Source organism: Ailuropoda melanoleuca, chromosome 15 (assembly GCF_002007445.2).
Source record: "Ailuropoda melanoleuca isolate Jingjing chromosome 15, ASM200744v2, whole genome shotgun sequence".
NCBI lineage: Eukaryota > Metazoa > Chordata > Mammalia > Carnivora > Ursidae > Ailuropoda > Ailuropoda melanoleuca.
In genome coordinates, this window is record NC_048232.1 from 9,994,747 (window position 1) to 10,014,898 (window position 20,152).

Sequence of the window (20,152 nt, forward strand, 5' to 3'; positions counted from 1 at the left end):
TAATAAGCAACAACAACCTGGACAGTGTGGAAGATTGTTAATAGTACTGAATTTCACACCCGTCCTGTTTTTGCCCATGCCCGCCAGAAGGCACCAGTCTCCTTGCCAGCTTCCTTCTGCCTTTGCCTTATGCAGCTCAGTCTTGGACAATTTCCTGTGATCACCAAACAAAGCCTGTTTCTCCATGTGCTATTACTTAAGTACAAGTGATATTTAAAAAACGATTCCTGGGCCCTTTGAAAGAGTAGCCTGTCATCTGAGTGAAATGATGGGCCTGCGGTTGGGATATTAGGAAGAATTGGCACAAATTGAGAGAGATGATGCTCCGGGAGCAACCTCGAGTCATCAGCCGTTCGGCAGCCCCGTCTGAGCCTGCAGGCTGCTCTGCACGGCTCCCCAGCGTGCGCCTTAGTCACCTGCGGGCCCCGGGGGACTGCATCAGACACAGCCGGGGAATCACCCCAGGCTGGAGGCAGCTGGTCATATTACCTAAATTATCTTCTCCACACATTGTCATCTGGGCCCAAAGCACAGTCGCAGGTTTACAGGAATGAAGAGCCAGATGAGAACGATTCTCTCTCTTTGTTCTGCAAGTAAGGAAACCGAGGTACAAAGCAGTGACGTGGTTTCCCTGGGACCCCACAGTGAATGTAACGCTGAGCCATGCTGAGAACCCAGGCCATGCAGACCCCTGTCCCACACACTTGCCGTCAAGTGCCTCCAGCATTGGTGTCATGTTCCTGGCCCCTTATTCTTGTTTTCCCAAAACCTGATGAAAGAATATTTTACTGATTTTCAACTCTAATTAGTTTTTTTAGAGTATATTTGCAGCCAGAGGTATTTAAATAAAGTTAAAAATTGTTTCTCAGTTGCACGAAGCCCATTTCAGGTGTCTAGTAGCCACTTGTAACTATTGGCTACCATGTGGACTGTGAGGTTATGGAACATTTCCATCACTGCCCAGGGTTGGGCAGCATGGATACAAGATCTCAAAAACAAAAATAAGGTGGATAAAGAGGATAGGGAACAGTAAGATTGTTGATAAACTATCAGGGAGATTAGTTACCCTTATACAAAATTTTTTCAAGACAAGGCATCCTTTTTTGTAGTTTTGGGATGGGTATATCTTCTGAATGGGCATTTTAGGTCTTTGTTTTTTCAACATTAGTACAACTACTTATAGCCACTTATCATTTCTTATACCCATTTTGCAAGTTTGTTATTCTTCCTTTCCTATAGATTAAAGGAGATAGAATGCAGAAAGCTGCTCTCCAAGCAACCAGATGAAAGGAGCTATCGGTTCGTTTGTTACCACTCTCCAAAAGGGAACTTGCAATTCACGGGGCCTTGTAAAAGCTTATTGTCCTGGAATTAATAACAATGATATGTTGAATCAATTATTACAATGTTTGTACCATTTGACTGCTTAGAGGAACCTCCGAAGATTTTGCATATCCTCTGTTGATCTAGTTTTCTTTGTGCAAAAATGGAGTAGGGAAGTAGGTCAGTGCCTGTGCTAAAAGCAAAAAAAGTAAGAGTACTCATCCCCCCCCCACACACATCATTATATTTTCGTCTTGGCTCTGAGACTGATACCCCCAGTGCCCGCTGGCTTGGTGCTCTCTAACTCGTGGTCCGATTCCATATGGCATCTCTCCGAGAGGAGCCTTACATTCGGCTCCTCGCCAAGAGCAAAAGCAGAATTGGCTCTCGGTGTCCTGTAGTTTGTAAGTGAGGTGCTAGCAGAGATGTATGTGCTTTCGTTGAGTGCCTACAAGTGGTCACTGAGTCTTCAGGAAACCTCAGCCTCGAGAAACCCAGCTCATGGAGTACTGAGCAATGACAATTGGCCTTTACATCTCAATGTGTCCAGATTCTACGGCCACCTCTTCCTAGGGGTGTGACACTGGGAAAGTCACTTCACCTCCATGACTCTCAGTGGCATCATTTCCAAAACAGGGATGATGATGCCAACTTTGTGGAGCTGTTGGGATATTGTATGTCAAGTACCTGGCAAAGTTTTCTGGCAAAGAGTAAGCTCTCAATAACTATTTGAATTTGAATCTAATTCCTGCACTGCAATAGGTGCTAAAGATGGCTAGGGAATACAGAGAAGTGAGCTCGTCTAATTTTCTAAGCCTGAGGTCAGAGTCTCGTAAATAGAAGATCATACTGAGATTTGGGCTATCTGTTCCCATAATGATCCCTCTGTGAAGAGCACATTGGCTCTCCGTGGCCTCTGGCAGTACCCCCAAAGGTTTAACTGTTGGACACATAATTTCTGGCTTCCTTAGAAGTGTCAGCACATGCAGCCTCATGAGGACAAAAGAAGTCAGTAAGTCTCTGCTAGAAGCAAGCAGCAGCCAGGAAGAAAGCTGGGCGTCCAAAGAAGGGGGAGCTCGCCTGCATCAGAGCAAAGTTAACCAATCTCTTGCAGTACCATTAGGCTCTCGGCCTGGGATTCAGCACTGTGGGGTTGGCGGGGTTAGGACCACCTGTCCCGCACAGAAGCTCTTGACTGAGAAGATGCACTATTGTGGTAGTTTGTGTAAGAAATAGACATCGTTGGATTTACTTAAGGGATCGTCATGCACTTAGCGTTTGATGATAATCTTTGGAAGAGTCGTTTGCAAAGTGGCAGGTAGTTAGGAAATGATGTGTAGAGGTGGGTGAGAGGTGCTCATTGATGTCACCCTGTGGGGCTAGAGAGGAAGGGAATCTGGAGATGGAGACGTTGTTATGTGATTATTGAGAATAGTGTGTGTTTTAACATAGTCTTAATGGAGTCTCAAGTTCAGCACTGGGTCCCCTCCTTTCCGTAGATAGTAGAAAGGGGTGTGTGTGTGTGTGTGTTGGTTCTTTAGTGCTACCTTTTATTTGGCAGTGTGATTCTAGGGACCCAATAGGATTTGCTCTTGGCCTTGTCTTCTCTTAGATTTCCCCTGAGCCATTCACTCTCAGCCCAAGGGAGACCTGACACAGTGTCGGCCCCATGATAGATTAGAAATATTTCATGCGTTGGAGCCCACTGGGCCTAGGTTCGAATTCTACTTCTGCAGTATATAAGCCAGTAATCTTCAGAAAGGAACTTAATTCTGAGATGTTCGCATCTAGAAAATAATACTTTCTCATCGGGTTGTTACAAGGATTAGAAATACTGAGTGTAAAACACCTCACGCCGTATCTGGCATGTAAGTCCTCACTAAAAGGTAGGCATTATTATTTAGGATATGAATTGTGTTTGAGTCTCCACTAGGAAAAATTGGGGATTGAAAAGAATTTTCATTTGTAATGGCCACTCATTTTGAGTGTGTCACAAGTGCCAAGAAGCGATTTAACAGTAGAAAAAGCTGCCACTTCTTAGACACTTACTCTGGGCTACGTTCTGGAACAAGCACCCGACTCTGTGACATGGTGTCTATCACTCCCATTTTACAGACGAGGAGTTTAAGGCCCAGAGTGGCACAGTTACGAAGGGGTGGCCCCAGGATTCAGAGCCCACGCCCTGAGCCCTGACAGCCCACTGCCTCAGGACGATGGGAGGTCTGCAGGCATGTCCACAGGGTGGCTGGTGGGGAAGGGCTATAAATACGCGCCTGCCAACTTAAAGAGCAAAGGCATGAGGTCCAAGCCCTCTTGGCAGCTTCCCTTCCTTTAGGCTCCTCGGTGAGTATTTTTTGAGAAAAGGGGAAAGGCCCCTCCAGGGGAAGGCAATTATGGGATGCTTGCTCTAAGTTCAGACACGAGGACGAGTATGCCGTCCCCTGACTCTTCCATGGTAGTCACTGCGCTCTGTAGGAACAAGATGCAAAAGCCTCGTTTCTGGAGCTTCTGTTCCCTGTTAGCTGAGACCTGTGGCAATGTCTTCCTCTTTTCATCCTGGCTGATTGTCAGCAGCAGTCACCACAGCCCTTCCTGTCCCAGAAATACATCTTGCCACACTCGCTGCTCTCAACGAGCTGTGAGCACGACATTCTGTGCTGCGTGGGGCTTTGCCGCCTCCACTGTGCCGGAGTCAGCTCGGTGGGCTCACAGTGTTCACCAGATTCTCAAAGGGTGACTTGGGAAGAACTAGAGGGACCTAAGAACAAGATAAATGATCAACCTCTGCTATAAACAAGCATCACATTGCACCTCAACTGTTGAAAGAAGATGATGCACTCAATATTTTATTCAGCAGAGCATTTTTTCTAACAATAAGGTTGATTAGAGAAAGCTCTGAAAGTGCTTCAAGTTAGACAGTCAGATTGTTTATCTCAAGAACAAAAAAAAAAAAAAAATTAAGTGTTAAACTAGGGGGAATGAGAAGAAGTGGAAATTGGAGCCAGGACCTAGTGAAGAGTGTTTGCCATCATTTTCCTCTTGGGATTAAATTGAATTGAGAATTTCTCCTTCCCACAGGCTTTTTGTTTGTCTTTTAGTCATCACGCAGGGTCGTCGTCTTTTTTTTTTTTATCTGGGGCTCAGGGCAACCCTACCTAGGTCAGGAGCAGACTGGAGATGTTCTGGTGGTCCTTGATTGTTGGCTTTAACCTAATAAAGAACCCTGCTTAAGGTCCTTGAATATCTTCTAATTTACCCACAGGCTACTGGGAAATAACGTCTGCCATTTACAGTGAAGTTTTAGTCCATGTGGCCCCTTTTTGAGCTTCCTGCCTCCTGAGCTGGGGGCTGGCTAATGGTCATGGCAGTGGCTTTGCAGGTGCTCTATCTGCCGGGTTTGCACTTTCTTAGGTGCATTTTATTTTCACAGGATGAGATGTTGAACCAAGAACACAGGACTGCAAATGAATGCTGCTCAGGGCATTCAGCCTTGTCGCTTGGCAGAGTGGGCGGGTTTAGGCTGCATTTTAGGAGTGGGGGGGGGCGATGAAGGAGGTAGGGGATTTTGCTTTACTGCTTACTGCAGCTCAAATAGGAGGGATCCAAATTTTTTTTTTTAAATGAATGCCTTCATCATCGTATTACATGATGTTGACTAGAATGGCAGAATTCTAAAGGAGAGTGTTCTCTCTTCCAAATGAGGGGTTTGGAAAACAGCATTAAAGAAGATTGATATGTAAAAGCTTATGGTCTCGCTCTTTGTATCAGCCCCAAATATTTACTGAAGCTAGGAGAAGAAAAGGCAGACTTTCCTCTTTTCTCTCCCAAACGTGTGATTGTTTAGAACTCAAGTACAACATCTGGAAGTCAGATATACAGAGAGCAATTTATGGAGTGTGAAAGATTTGAAATATTCAGTGTCTTTTAGTGGGAACTCAACTTTCTGGGGCTGCATTTTTTTTCCGGCACAAAGCAGGCATTTCTGAGATCGCCTTTGCCTCTCTGAATTAAACCCTTTGTGCCTGGATCCCATAAACAATGTGCTTTTTAAACGGGAGCCCCCTCCCCGCCCCGGCCCTTTTCTCCGGCGTGGGCAGCCAATGGGCTGCGCGGAGCCGCATTGCTGGAGCACTTTCCATTCTGAGCAGCAACAACGTACTAATTTGATGCACACATGGATGCCTCGCGCACTCTGCAAATTCATCACCAGCATCTTGCATTAGTCATCTGACGGACTGCCAAGTGTTTCATTTTCTTTTCATGTGACTTTATTATTACCACCTCTCTCCTCTCTTCCAAAAATCTCCAAAAGGCGGGGGGGGGGGGCTTTGCGGAGGGGCAGAATCCAGCAGAAATCCAGCCCTGCCCTTCTTTGCACACGAGAGCCAGTGTGGGGCTGATCGCGCTGCGGATGCGTTGGTGGCAGCCTTGCAGAGCGAGACCTGCACTTAACTTGCAGCTGCCTCCCGAGCCGGGCTTCAAGATGTCCACGCCCCGGGTGACAGGCGGCGGGGCGCTGCCCTGTGCTCGGGCGGCGATGCTGAACAGCAGCCTGCACTGAGAGCCCGCAGCCGCTGCCGCCGCCGCCGAACAACCTAATGGTGCCTGTGCTTTGTTTTAGTTCATCAAATTTCTACGACTCATTAGGCACTTTGCCCCGTGCTCCTCTTCCTCCTGCTTCCGCCTCCCCGCCCCCACCCCACCCCCATTTTTTTTCTTCCTGTNTTTTTTTTTTTAAATGAATGCCTTCATCATCGTATTACATGATGTTGACTAGAATGGCAGAATTCTAAAGGAGAGTGTTCTCTCTTCCAAATGAGGGGTTTGGAAAACAGCATTAAAGAAGATTGATATGTAAAAGCTTATGGTCTCGCTCTTTGTATCAGCCCCAAATATTTACTGAAGCTAGGAGAAGAAAAGGCAGACTTTCCTCTTTTCTCTCCCAAACGTGTGATTGTTTAGAACTCAAGTACAACATCTGGAAGTCAGATATACAGAGAGCAATTTATGGAGTGTGAAAGATTTGAAATATTCAGTGTCTTTTAGTGGGAACTCAACTTTCTGGGGCTGCATTTTTTTTCCGGCACAAAGCAGGCATTTCTGAGATCGCCTTTGCCTCTCTGAATTAAACCCTTTGTGCCTGGATCCCATAAACAATGTGCTTTTTAAACGGGAGCCCCCTCCCCGCCCCGGCCCTTTTCTCCGGCGTGGGCAGCCAATGGGCTGCGCGGAGCCGCATTGCTGGAGCACTTTCCATTCTGAGCAGCAACAACGTACTAATTTGATGCACACATGGATGCCTCGCGCACTCTGCAAATTCATCACCAGCATCTTGCATTAGTCATCTGACGGACTGCCAAGTGTTTCATTTTCTTTTCATGTGACTTTATTATTACCACCTCTCTCCTCTCTTCCAAAAATCTCCAAAAGGCGGGGGGGGGGGGCTTTGCGGAGGGGCAGAATCCAGCAGAAATCCAGCCCTGCCCTTCTTTGCACACGAGAGCCAGTGTGGGGCTGATCGCGCTGCGGATGCGTTGGTGGCAGCCTTGCAGAGCGAGACCTGCACTTAACTTGCAGCTGCCTCCCGAGCCGGGCTTCAAGATGTCCACGCCCCGGGTGACAGGCGGCGGGGCGCTGCCCTGTGCTCGGGCGGCGATGCTGAACAGCAGCCTGCACTGAGAGCCCGCAGCCGCTGCCGCCGCCGCCGAACAACCTAATGGTGCCTGTGCTTTGTTTTAGTTCATCAAATTTCTACGACTCATTAGGCACTTTGCCCCGTGCTCCTCTTCCTCCTGCTTCCGCCTCCCCGCCCCCACCCCACCCCCATTTTTTTTCTTCCTGTCCCTCACCGTGCAGCCCTAACTCTGGCTCCCGGTTCCCTCTTTGACAGTAACGGCACGGCCAACAAGATGAACGGCGCTTTGGATCACTCAGACCAACCAGACCCAGATGCCATTAAGATGTTTGTCGGACAGATCCCCCGGTCCTGGTCGGAAAAGGAGCTGAAAGAACTTTTTGAGCCTTACGGAGCCGTCTACCAGATCAACGTCCTCCGGGACCGGAGTCAGAACCCTCCCCAGAGTAAAGGTACAGACCGCGGGGGGGACACGCGCGGTGGGGGGAGGGGGAAAAAAAAAAAAAAAAAAAAAAAAAAAAAAAAAAAAAAAAAAAAAAAAAAAGCGGCCGCGCCTCTGGCCAGGCGNCTCTGGCCAGGCGCGTGATTGCTCTCCCGAGGTCACTTCCTCGGCAGCGCAGGCTCGTCTCGGGTGGCGTGGATGCCTCTCTAAGGAGCCGTGTTTCTCAGCCTTGCGTTGCAGAAGCGAACTCTTTCTCCCCCTGCCTTCCCGTTATTGCCCGTGCAATTGACTGCATTTTACTTTTCCATAGCCTTTGGGGACCCTGAAATGCCTCCCGAACAGTTAGTGCGGTACCCGTGGTGTAAGGAAGAAAGGGTATACTTTTTAAGAGGGACATCAATTCTTGGGGTTTAGGTGGGGATCATTAAGTGAAATGTGCCTTTTCGGGCGGGAAGAAGCACCCTAGTGGCCTGAAATAGTTAGCACACCTTCAAAAATGCTTGCGGTTTACGCCCTTACCAGTGGTAAGATTCAAGTGTATAATCTGGCGGTTTTTACTGCCTCCATTTTAAGACCAGAGTGATAGGGGAGAGGGGATTTCAGTTATTAAAATAGAGACCAGAAGCCTCGTTACTGGGCAGAAGCTTCCGTGTATTGGAATCGTCTTTGTAAGCTCTGTGCAAACTAAATTTAAAAATATCTTCTCTGCTGCTACCATTTGGTCTTTGTGGCTGTTTTAACCTTGCTTTAGTATTTTTGTTCTTTCTGTTCTTGATGTCTTGGGCTGTCTACCCAGGGCTCCCCTGCCTTTTCAGTGGATCTTGTACTTTCTTCTTCTCTGCACCTTGGAATTTGGGTCTGCCCTATTATTTTATTTCTCTGTTGCCTCTCAGGCGAGGTCCTGCAAACTCATTGTTCAGCTTGTACATAGATTTGAGTTGAACACATGAGCATTAGCATACACTTTTCTCTGAGCCTCTTTCTTCCTGTCAAGGTGAAGGGAGAGGAGTAAATCATCCTTGAGACTGATGCTCTATGACTCTGAGAAATGGTGGGCCCCCTCATGTTCTCTCTAGTTGCTGCAGTCTGATAGCACTTTGGGGAACCTTGGAAGAATTTTAAAGCCAGTACTCATTTTATAAGGTGAACAGGCAGGCCTTCAGATTATGTTCCTAGGGCTCCCGTTTTCCGTCTCAAGGCGTGAAACACCAAGAGTGTTCTCCAAGTAGCTTAGGTGGAATTTTGTCGCCACAAACTCGGTTGTCCCATAGTTTGAAAAAAAGAAAATCACATGTCTAAAATTCAGTAAGATTTAAAATGTCACAAATTGGAGCAACATTGAGATGTTTGTCAGCCATATTCCTAAATTATTTACCTGCATGTGTCCCAGATGGAGAAGACTAGAATTTGTTTTAATTGTAGTATCCTACTGAGGAAAGACGGTACAATGCACCGGACTGGAGCTGAAGAGTCACCAAATAAGGGCCATCCCTCCATCTAGAATGACACCAAGGAGAACTAGGCCAGGGGCAGTAAGCGAGCGTTTTGGAGCCGTAGCCATAGTTCATCCCAGTCTAGGAAAACATACCTCCAAATTTCAGTTTATCACCATTTTTCAGGATGACCTCTGACATATGTGATCAAAGCTCATTTCTTTTGTTGCCTGATTACTTGCATTTTATTTTACACGGAGCTTGCCTTAGCCAGAAGAGCCTCCTTTCGGTCAAGAAAGTGTGCGTGGTCTAGCTCTGCTACCATTTTCTCTCTTTTCCCCGATGTTCCTCCGAGCACTGTCTTAACCAGGCCGTGTTTGAAACTATACACTTTGTTGACCTCATTCACTAGGTCTTACAACTAACTTCGTTTAAGTCGTTTGCAGAAGCCCAGAGTCTTGGAGGGGAGAGGAGGCCCGACGAGGGAACGAACTTTTTTGAGCACGTGTGCTGTGCCCCGGGCCCTGTGTTAGAAGTCAGTTCCTTTAGTTCTTGCCGAAATCCTGAATTTAGGTGCTGTTTGTCACGTCTTACAGATGAGGAAACGGAGGCTCTGTAGAAGTTAAGCAACAGCCCAGGGGGCCCAGCTAGTAAGTGGTGTCTTTATGGGCTCTACCTCCATGTGCTCACCTCAGGGAGATGAGGCCACAAACCAGCTTTGTTCAGCTCCATTTCAGGGTGTGGGTCATAGGCCTTCTCCTGTCCCTAAGTGCTCCCCAAATGAAAGGAAGGAACTCTGCCCTTCACGAGTCAGGTTGATTTGGTCCCTGCCTTTGTGTTTGGTTTTCATGCTCATGGGTGTAAATCATACATCATCCCAACTCATGTGATCATGGGATAGAAGTTACAGATGAAATCATTCAAATCTTACCTTTGGAAATATAGGTCAATTCCCATTACTGTGGACTCCAAATCTCACATCAAGTATTGCTTGAAGTACGCAGGCTGTCAGCCAAAGCTTGAAAGGATTTTTGTTATACAGATATCTCTGTTGTAAGGTATTTGTTGTGATGGGATTTGAGCTGCATAATGACATTCCCTTCAGAGGATTACAGCCCTTAGCCACGTGGGTATAGAGAGCAGCAACCACAGCTTGTCTTGACCTCATACCTGTGTGTGCCATGCGGTATTTTCCCGTGCACACGTGCAGTAGGCCTAAACATTTGCATGGGTCCCGAGTCTCTCAGCAGCACATGGTCATCGTGTTTTCCCAGGGCTGATGGCATAGCACCAGATGACAGAATTTTCTATCTAAACATGGTCTAAATGATGAAAGTAGGGTTTTTGGAATTGCCTTGATTCATTGCCTCACTGACATGAGTGGTTCCAAGGAAGGAGACAAAATCAGCTTATTACCTAATCTGGGTGAGTTAGGTTTTTCTCTCATTTTGCACCTGATGTTCCTAAGTCTTGAGGCATAAAAGCTTTCTTCAGTATTTTTAAAGCATCCTCTGAGAGAGCCTAAACCGTCCGTGCCTTCTCCCTTTTGATGTATGTGTTGACTGTAGGCAGAGTCTGTCAACTCTGGGGAACCCAGCTCAGTGAACCGGCCCAAATACTGGGACTCATGAAGACGATGTTTTATTCAGTGGTTATTGGTCGAGTCTATGGGTGGGGAGAAATACCACCTAGTAGTTAAGAGCATTGGTTTTGAAGCCAGACAAGCCTAAATTCAATTCCTGGCTCTGCTACTCCCTGAGTGTCTGCCTCGGGCGTGTTACCTAATCTTGTCTGAGGAAGAAGACTGTCCTCCTCGGGTTGCTGAGATGAAGTTATACGCTTTGCACAAAGCTGGAGGGCGGTGGGAGGGTGTGGTGATGGTTACTATTAGAGTTGCTGTTGTCATCACTGTCCCCAAGAACTTGAACTCTAATAGGGATAGTGAGGCCAGTGCACAGGTAATGATAATATTGAAGACTATGGGATAAGGATAAAAAAAAAGAGGGGCCTATTTGAAATCTGGAAGTTTGGGGAGGGAATGAATACTTAGCAGCTATGGAGACAGGAAAACATGGCATCTTTACCAAAGAGAAAAATCGGATTTCAATAGGTAAAGACAGTGTTAAACATTACAAGTGGATGGACAGGCCCAATTTCAAGCACAGAGGTGAGAAAGTGCAGGGCAGTTTCTGGGAACTATAAATCCTGCCAGAATTCAAAGGAAATGTGAAGTGCTTGAAATGAAATGGCAGAGGGGAAGGGCTGACATCTGGAAATAGGGGATGGAGCCTGTTCTTAGAAGATCTTCATTCTCAGGCTAGAGTAATAGAATTTGATTGGCAAGACAGTTGAGGGTCTGTGAAGGCTCTGGCAGCGGGGAACAGAGACTGGGAGACTGGTGAGGTGGGTTGGCTGAAGCACATGGGGCCTGAACAGAGATGCCAGTGACCATGGCTGTGGAGAAGGTGCGTCCTGAGTGACACAGACATGGTGGTGGTGGAAAGAAGGAGGGCTTGATAACTCAGCTGAGGCAGGGATGAGCAGAAGGACTTGGCCTTAACTAGAAGGCGTCAGAAAGCAGTCCGCAGCTGAGGGAACGGGAAGGAGAGGAATATTAAGTTCAGTTTTGATCCCGTTGAGTCTAAGGTGCCACAGAAACATCAAGAAGGATGTGGGCCAAGGAAAGCCACTGGCTTTGGTGGTCGCAGGGTGTGAGAGAGTTCCAGAAGGTGGAGGCCATGGATTGTGTAGGTTTACATGCGGGACATGAGTAGACACTGCCCCTTCTAGTAGGCTGGGCATTTTATTTTAAGAAAATAATAGGGGGTGCCTGGGTGGCGCAGTCCTTAAGCATCTGCCTTCAGCTCAGGGCATGATCGCAGCATTCTGGGATCGAGCCCCACAACAGGATCCTCTGCTAGGAGCCTGCTTCTTCCTCTCCCACTCCCCTGCTGTGTTCCCTCTCTCGCTGGCTGTCTCTGTCAAATAAATAAATAAAATAAAATCTTTAAAAAATAATAATAAAAAGGTGAAGCAAAAGGATAGGATATACTGAAAGCACAAGGAAGACGGGAATCAGGGTGTTTGAGGAGACAAAAAGAGTGGCTGAAGAGCACATGGAAAAGGGTAGAAGGGGACCTCATTTGAAACAGCAGAGCAGTCAGAAGGAAGGAGCAACCAGCACATTTCAGTCTCATGGAGGGAAGTAGACAATACAGATGCCCTCGTCTTCTCAGTAGACAGCTCATTGCAGAGGAGGCGAGTGGAACAGAAGACGTAAGGAGAGGGGAAAAGATTTAAAATGACTGCTTTGGAAAATGCAACGCAGAAGAAGAGCAGGATTACTGAAGAGTGGGGAGGCCCCGTGACACTGGGAGGGTGAGGGTTGGGAGTGGGGCCCTGGGGCTTGTGGTTCTGTGAGCGAGCCCAGACATGGGATCACCTTCTGCTGGAGAGGACCTAACCAGGTGAGGAGGAGGCCAGGAAGGGTATTGGGTGTGTGAGAATGTTCTCTGAGACCTCAGGTAGGGAAGCTGATAAAGGCACAGGGGTGGCTCTGCTCTGGGATTGGTGACCGTGAGCGAGGCCCAGGACCGGAGGTGGCGGGTGCAGCAAGTGTGTTCCTTGAGCCCCAGCCCAGAGCCTCTCCGTGTTGGCAAGTTGTGTGCCTCGGATCGGATCGTGGCTCTGTCAGGAGCGCTGGTTACATTGTGCTAAGCTCAAATCTTACATATTATTACTGAGTGGTGTTAGGTTAAACGTTATTCTGATTTTACAGGAAGGAAAGCTGAGGGGTTTGTGCTCAGTAACTAGAATGAAATCATTTAACATTTGAAATTGGAGGATGGAACCAGGCCCTTTGTCCTGACCTAATGCCTCCTTGATTACCCCTCCCCCCTTCCTCCCCTTCCCTCCCTCCCTCTCTGTGTGTCTCTTTCTCTGCAACTTCTTACCCAAAAGAGAGCTAGAAACAGGAAGTGGCTTGTGTCGACTATCACGACGTGCCACAGGCCTGAAGAACAAAACTTCCTTTTTTCTTGAAATGTGCTCAGAGGTCACGGCAGAAGGGCCGTGCAGCTGCAGCTCTTGCTGTGCCTAGAGCCCAGACTGTTCTGGGTGGAACCAAAATTAAATTCACGGCTCCTCTGGGAAGAGTTATTAAGTTTCAAAAGAGCAATTCCGTAGTGGTCCTGGCGCTTGGTGGCATTTCGTCTTCTTGACGGTCAGGCTGCAGTTAGGCTGGCTGGACAGCCGCCGGCCTTGGCTGACTCGGCCCTGGTCCCCCGCCGCGCTGCTCTTCCACCACGACAGACCAGGAGCCGTTCCTTCCCTTCCAGACGCCTCTGCTTTGGGCTGTAGGGGTTTGTTAATAGCGTCGAAGTTCGGCCTTCCCTCCCAGAGAAGGGTGAAAGCCTTCTCGTATTCAGTTCAGAATGTGACAGGAGGACAGCTCCCCACCCCACCCCCCAATCCAGAAGATTCTCCTGTGTTAGGGCCGTACGACAGCAAGCTCCAAAACCTGGAAGAGACTTAGAACTAGTCAGAGAATGCTCTCCGTTTCCCTTACCCGTACAAGTCACAGTGTTACAAGCTGCTGTTGTTGCATCTGCAGTGAGAGGACAACTGGGCAGGCTGCTGGTACAGTCTGAAGAAAGGGGAGGTCTTCTTGAACGTTCATCTTTAAAATGGGAAAGGCTTGCCGAGAACACCTTTGACCTTTTTATTGAAGGAATCCCATTGGAGGAGTGGGGTGGGAGCATTTTCCTGTTTCATGGTACTCCTTTCTCCCTTAAAGAACTCTTGTCAGAAACTTTCCCTTACGTACCAGAAATGGACTTGGGACCAGTTTATTTAAGCGATGTCATCTCAAAACCCATAACTGAGAAAGAATTCAAAAATGCAAGAAGATGAACCAATTTTACATTTCAGTGCACACAAGTAGGGGTAGGATTTCTGCCCTAAATCTCTTGGAAACTAGGGTTGCTGCCCTAGATCTTCTGGGACAGCCCCAGTTTTGGTAGTGCTGTCTCAATGGCCCACAGGAAGGATCTTTCATCCTGAATTAATTTTACGTTAACAGAAATCACTGTGTAACTTCCTGTGACATCTTTTCATTGTTGGCTGACTGAAGTCCTACAGGATAAATGTAAAATGCAGTCAGAATTTTTATATTCATGCAGGCAGGAATCCTTACCACATGCCGGGGGGGGGGGGGTTCAGTAGTTTTATCATATGGCTCTGTGAGAGATTTAACAATTCATTTTTTAATGGACTTTTACATTATTTTGACTTAGACTGCACCCACAGCGCTGATGGAGATAAATTAAGATAAATGTTAAATTAGCCTCCTTTGAGTTACAGTGAGAAGAAATCCCTTTAAATACCACCCCACCCCCACCCCACCCCCATGCTGACACTGGCCAGTGCCTGTCTAGCCCAGCTCTGAATTTCTGTCACTTCTATCAAAGCACAGCTTCTTCCCCGGCAGATAATGTCTGTCCTGGGCATATTTTGATCCTTACATCTCTGGAGAGAAAAAGAAGAAGAAAAGGAGGGAGCTACAGAGGACACACAGAGAGCCAATATCAAAGAAGAACCTACTGAAGGCTGTTTCTAACCATTTTGTTTTCTTCTCTGTCTGGGACATCAGCTGGTCCCCAGCCATCTTGTCACTGGTGGGTTTGCCTTTCTGGAACCAACGTAGTGAAAGAATAAGAAAAGCAGGCTTTAGATGAGAGGGGAATGGATTTTTTGGTAGAAATTTACATGAAAAGTAAGCCCAGGGCTCTATGGCTTATGTCTGTTGGAATCCCTCCAACACGTTACAGGTTGACTAAAACAGCTAAATCTAGATGATCTCACAATTTGCATTTCCTGTTGAGTGCATTTGTAGCTTGCCTGCTTAGAGGTCTTATTTACCTTCTTATTTGCCCCCAATGAGATTCCTCCACTTTAGACATCCTCTCCCATCAGTTACACAAGTGAACCACTCTGGCTGACCATACTGTGGGTCATTATGAAACCATCTTTGGAAATGAGAAGTCCAGGTTCCCAGCCAGAAAAAGAGTACTTTCTTAGGGTGGTGCTGCCAGTTGCTCTGAAACACATATGCAGGGCTTGAGAGTTGGCGTAGCATGACCTAACCTCCCTTCCTGACTTCTGCTCCAAAGATCCCAGGTGATCAGGCAATCAGGTTGAAAGATTTGCTTTCTTCCTCCTTCAGGCTTTGCTTCTGATTAGAATTTGTCATTAACCTTAGATAAGTTAGATTTTAGAAGTGTTTAGAATGCTGGCATTAAAAGTATAAACAAAGTCATTACATACCTTGTGGAAAAATGTATTGTCTTTAATCATCCCAGCCCTGGTGAAATGCACAGTGCTGTTAGTACAGCTACAACCCTTTTTCCTGTGTTCATAGATTCTTGAAAGACTGAATCTTCTTCTTGGACATATGGCCCCAGATGCTAACAGGATTTAGGCATGAGGTCTTGGGTTCTTTGTCCCTTGTCCAAACTTCACTGATCCTGAGATCATCCATTCATATGCTTTCTTTTGTAATATTGGCTAGCCCAGACCTCTGAGGAGACCCAGTCTCCCTCCAGACATAAGTGTGGCAGGGTGTGCCACTGTGGATAAATGCACAACAATCAAATGACCTTCAAGACCATTGGAAACTAAAAAGGGATGAAAAGAGAATTGGCCGAATAGCGAATAGCGGGAAAAGTAGAAGGTAGGCTAAAATAATAGGATTTAGCAACAGATTGATAGGGGTTTTCATATTCTGGTAACAGAAATGACGGATGATAGTCTACTGGCTCTCAGGACACTTGGGCAAGAGAATTGGAAATGTTCTGACCCCTACTGTGAAATTCAATGGAAAATCAGGCATTAGGTATCTCGGTGATACATGAGGTATCACACTAGAGAAATTTGCAGTGAACTAGGCCAATTATATGTATCAAAGAATTAGGGCCTTCCAATGTGTGAGGGTATTTTCCAATCTACTTTGGTGAGCACATGTGATGGGGAGGGGAACACACAATAAAGGCCTCCATGGCAGGATGAATTATGGGGCACATGGATTTCTTGAGGCCCGTGGACAGACACGTAGGTAGGAGTCCAGAAGCAGCTTTTGCTGCAGATGGAAAAGAGAGCTAGTTAGCTAAACAGGGCCAGGTTATAATGGTGAAAACTAATAGGTCTGGGAGAATGGGGACGGCAATTGAGACACCATAGGAATAGGTATTAGGATCAATATTTTTTCACTCTCTATGTAAATTACTGAGAAAGATGCCCCTAATCCAGTTTCCACGTTCTGGCATTAATTCAAATTGGAGAAACCCGATCAGAGAAATATACTTTGGACAGCGATCGGTTTGAAAAATAAAGAAATATAACTTCTCTATTTCCATTAGAGGGATCATAAATTGGAATCAGAGATGAATTAAAGGATTGAAAGAGAGTATCCACTCATCACACTCCTTGATTGACCCAGAAGCCGATCATTACAAAGTATTTTGGGGTACAGTAGGCCATAAGTCTATGGAGGATGAGTCCTGCATCCGAACACATACGGGGCTCAACACCTGTCTCTCCATCATGATCCTTATTGTCATCTGCAGTGTTCAGAGTCTTTTGCCAGCTAGGCCCTGTTCTTTTCTTTTCTTTTTTTTTTTTCCTTCTTTTCAGTTTTGGGTGAAAAAAAAATTGCTTCTTAAATTCCTATAGTTTAAGGGGAGCTGCATCATAGACACTAGAGGGACACCGTCATAGCGAGGATGGGGGGCACGAGAAAAAATGCCTCTGACAAGTTCATGGTCAAAACAGCCCTCGAATGCTAAACGTTACGAATGAAGATAGCAGACACCGAGTGATAAAGCACAGGTAATCCACCACCTTGCACAAAGAACTTTCTCGCTCCCCTCCAGGCCACTGTGCCCGATATCAGGAAATGGTATTGAAGATGCATCAAGGAGATGGAGGCCTTCCAGAGGAAAGCAGCATGAATCACAGAGGTCTAGGAAGGTGAGCCCATATGGAAAGGTCCAGGAGGTTAACTTAAAAGGCCTGAGAGCATTGAGGCACAAGAATGAAAAGGGAGGAAGGCTGTAGCAAAACATAAAAAGAGAGGGATTGTGCTCTCAAAAAAGAGAGAGAGAGAGAGGGAGAATATGATTGAAGTTTTGAAGATACTGAAGAGCAGAGTGAGGCTATATATAGATAAGCTCTTTCAATTAATGCTAAACCCCTGGATTCTGCTGCTCAGACTTAAAATGTTGGCACGGCAGCAAAGTGTAGAGTTTGAGCCAAACTTTGACATAGAAGAGGTGGTGAACTTAGAACATGATGAAAGTTACAGAGATGGCGAGTCCGCTAGCTCACAGCCCCCAGGAGCGGACCTCTGGCCGGGGCTGTCATGAGGCCTCACGCCTGGCTCTTTTGTAGCAGGGATTTGGAGCCTTGAAAGCCCTGGATCCCATTTCACATAGCCTAGAAAAGATGAAAGATGTGGCCCAGAAAGCTAACACAGTGTTTACCAAAGCACCGTCACGTGGCAGTAGACATGTATCGGTGCCTCCTGTGTGCTGCAAGGCCTGGTGCCTCGTGCTGGGAACAGAAGGATGAACGGGCCACGTTCTTTGCCCCAGAAGGAGAGAAGGAATTGAACAGTATGAAAGACAGGATGGCTGTAAGTTCTTTGGAAATGGAGAGTCAGCTTTGGGTGACGCGGTGTCCATTTTGTGCAGGGGACCATTGTCTCTTTTGGAATGTACACTCAAGTGGCCCCATGTGCAGAAATCCTGTTTGTATAAGAAAGGTGAAGTGAGAGAGGGGAAGAAGGAGTCCGATGTTTCTCTTTCCAGCAACGTATCCCACATGTCCTCTTTCCCCTTTTGCTTCATCTTTAATTTTCCCACTTCTTTCTCCTCCCTGTAGGGAGTTGAGGACAGGAAGAGGCTACCATTTTCACTAAATGAACCTTCTGGAGGGTTCTCCGTAAAATGCAGAGTGGTTTGCCGCCCTCCTGTAGAATAAATAGCACAGACGTGGATGGTATGTCCGCTGGCCCTCGGTACCCTCTTTCCATGTAATGTCTTCGGTACAGGGTCCTGTGGAAGGATGCCTGGCCCCTGCCTGATGGGTCTCTATCCAGTGGATGCTAAAGAGTGACGAACAGTCTCATTCTTGATGGGAGGTGTGTGGGTACTTGTGTTTGTACACTGACACAACACACATACATGTGTTTTAAACGTTGTGGTGACACAAAGTTCATTTCTTCCAACACCATTTCTTCAGATGGATGTGTTACTGCCTCCTCCGTAGACCACTGAGGAATAAGTTATTCATAGAATATTGGATGTGAAGTGGCTCTGCAGGGGCTGGCATATGGTGGGAAGTGGATAAAGGACAGGAAGTAGCCTGTAGTAGCTAGAGCACGAGAAGACAGGGACGGAAAAGCAGTCATGGCATCCCAGACTTTGTAAACTGTGTGTATTAGGAAGGGTTTGCAAAATTTTTTGCACCCAGAAACCTTCTAATGCTTCTTTCTCGACTAGTTTGCTAGAAAATACTGTACGTGATCTAAATAGACATTTTACAGGGAAAGAAAAGAACATGGTAGGAGGGGGCAGGGGGAGGGGTCGTCATTAAAAACCAGTGATCTCTGGGGACAGTGTAAATGTTGGCAAAACAAATACTTGAAACTCTGTAGAGGGCCTCCTATAGATTCCAAACCCAAGCAATTATTCAGAATTCTTGATCCTCATGTCCTGGCTTCGAGGACAACAGGCTCTTTCAGAGTAATTGTGTCTGATTATCTTGCTTTGGCCCAAATTTCCATGGACTCTGGATAATAACTGTAGGCTTTACGTCATATTGCTCGGCACGTTGGACTGTGTTTAATATTGAGACACATTGTAGTAATTGACACCAGCATAGCACAGAGTTAATGCAACCCAATAAAACGGTAAAGTTCCTATTTTTCACTTTTGTCGGCTGCTTCTTAAAGATTCTCCTTCAAGTCAGGTTAGTTGGTGTTTGTATAGCTGGGTGTTTCATTTTTGTTTGTGTGTGTGTGTGTGTGTGTGTGTACGCATGAATATTTTGTAAAGAATTTTCGGTTATTCAAAAGAGGATGTGAACCAAACTGTTTGGATGTGTTAAAAAAAAAAAAATCAATGGAAAGCATTGCCTAATTTATATACCCCTGCCATGCAGGAAACATACAGCTCTTTCGCACCTCTCACTTCCTTTAGGCTGGGGGAAAACAGATCAACTTGGTTTCACTCTCTAGATTAAATCAAAAATGTCAACGGCAGAACAGCAAGTGGGGTTCTCATTTCTTAAGTCCTCTGTCAGATGTTCATGAGTTGTCCAGGCGGATAGGACATTTTGAGATAAAGGACCACCGCTTCTGCCCTTTCTCTGTAAGACTGGATGATAACTTGCTCATTTGGGGCAAGAATGCTCATTATTAGCCAAGAAAGGTTGGAGAGGGCCCTTTCTCTGCCTGCCCTGCCCCACATGTTCTCCATGGGACAAGGGTGGAAGCTGGAGAGAGGGTTGGGGGCAGGTGCAATCTCCGTCAGACCCTGGGTGAGGTCACAATGTCCCAGTGGTGGTCTTAGAGGACAGCCACCTGGTGGCTCGGGAAACCAAAACCTGGTTTGGGAAAACACTGCTTCTCAGCAGGTTGAGTGAGAGGACCTCGGAGGAGTGTTCCGAGGTGTTCTCTAAGGGGCGAGATGGATCAGTGAACACAGAGTCGTCCTCTCAGAGCTGCTGCCCTCCTACCTGCCGCCTCCCGCTGGCCCACGTCCGCACCCCCGAGCGAGCAACCTGGCTCAGGCGGAACCAGGAAACACGATTTCCAGGCTCAGGCCTCTCTGCTCTCTGCCAAGCACGCTGCTGAGTGTGGTGCTCTCTTTGTGAAGTGGACATCTGTCTAATGGGAACTGGATTGTGACCACCGGTTCATTTTACGCGGGGGCCCCGTACAGCTGCCAGATGGTGACGGGGCTTAGCTGTTTTGCAAGTCCAATACGGGTCGTGTGCCACCCCCGGGGGGTGGAAAACTGAGGGGGTTCCGCCACCACGCCCGCGTCCCCGCAGAGGCAGTGCCTCCCAGAGCCCAGGCTTTGCTCTGATCTCTCAGAAGGAAGACTTAAGAAAAGGTAATGAATAAATTAAAGCCACATTTTTTTAAAAATCAGGTCTTTGGGGATTTCCTCGCTACCTAATTGTTCACTAATCTGTACTTAGGAGAACAGTTTCTAAGTGGGACATGTCGGGCTTTTACTCTACAGATTAAACTCCAAG

At 46.8% G+C, this 20,152-nt stretch overlaps 1 protein-coding gene across 10 annotated transcripts in view; it reads left to right on the forward strand.

Moving 5' to 3' along the window:
- CELF2 (CUGBP Elav-like family member 2) overlaps positions 1-20,152 on the forward strand; it is a 397,972-nt gene that overhangs the window by 233,282 nt on the left and 144,538 nt on the right. For 8 of the 10 annotated variants that reach the window (XM_034643776.1, XM_034643782.1, XM_034643778.1 and 5 more), the window contains one exon: positions 7,214-7,410. In XM_034643776.1, coding sequence (XP_034499667.1) covers positions 7,233-7,410 — 178 coding nt within the window. In that variant the 5' untranslated portion in view covers positions 7,214-7,232. Of the gene's footprint in view, positions 1-5,648; positions 5,925-6,765; positions 7,043-7,213; positions 7,411-20,152 lie in introns of those variants that run through there. The other 2 variants (XM_034643780.1, XM_034643779.1) reach the window with 2 other exon arrangements.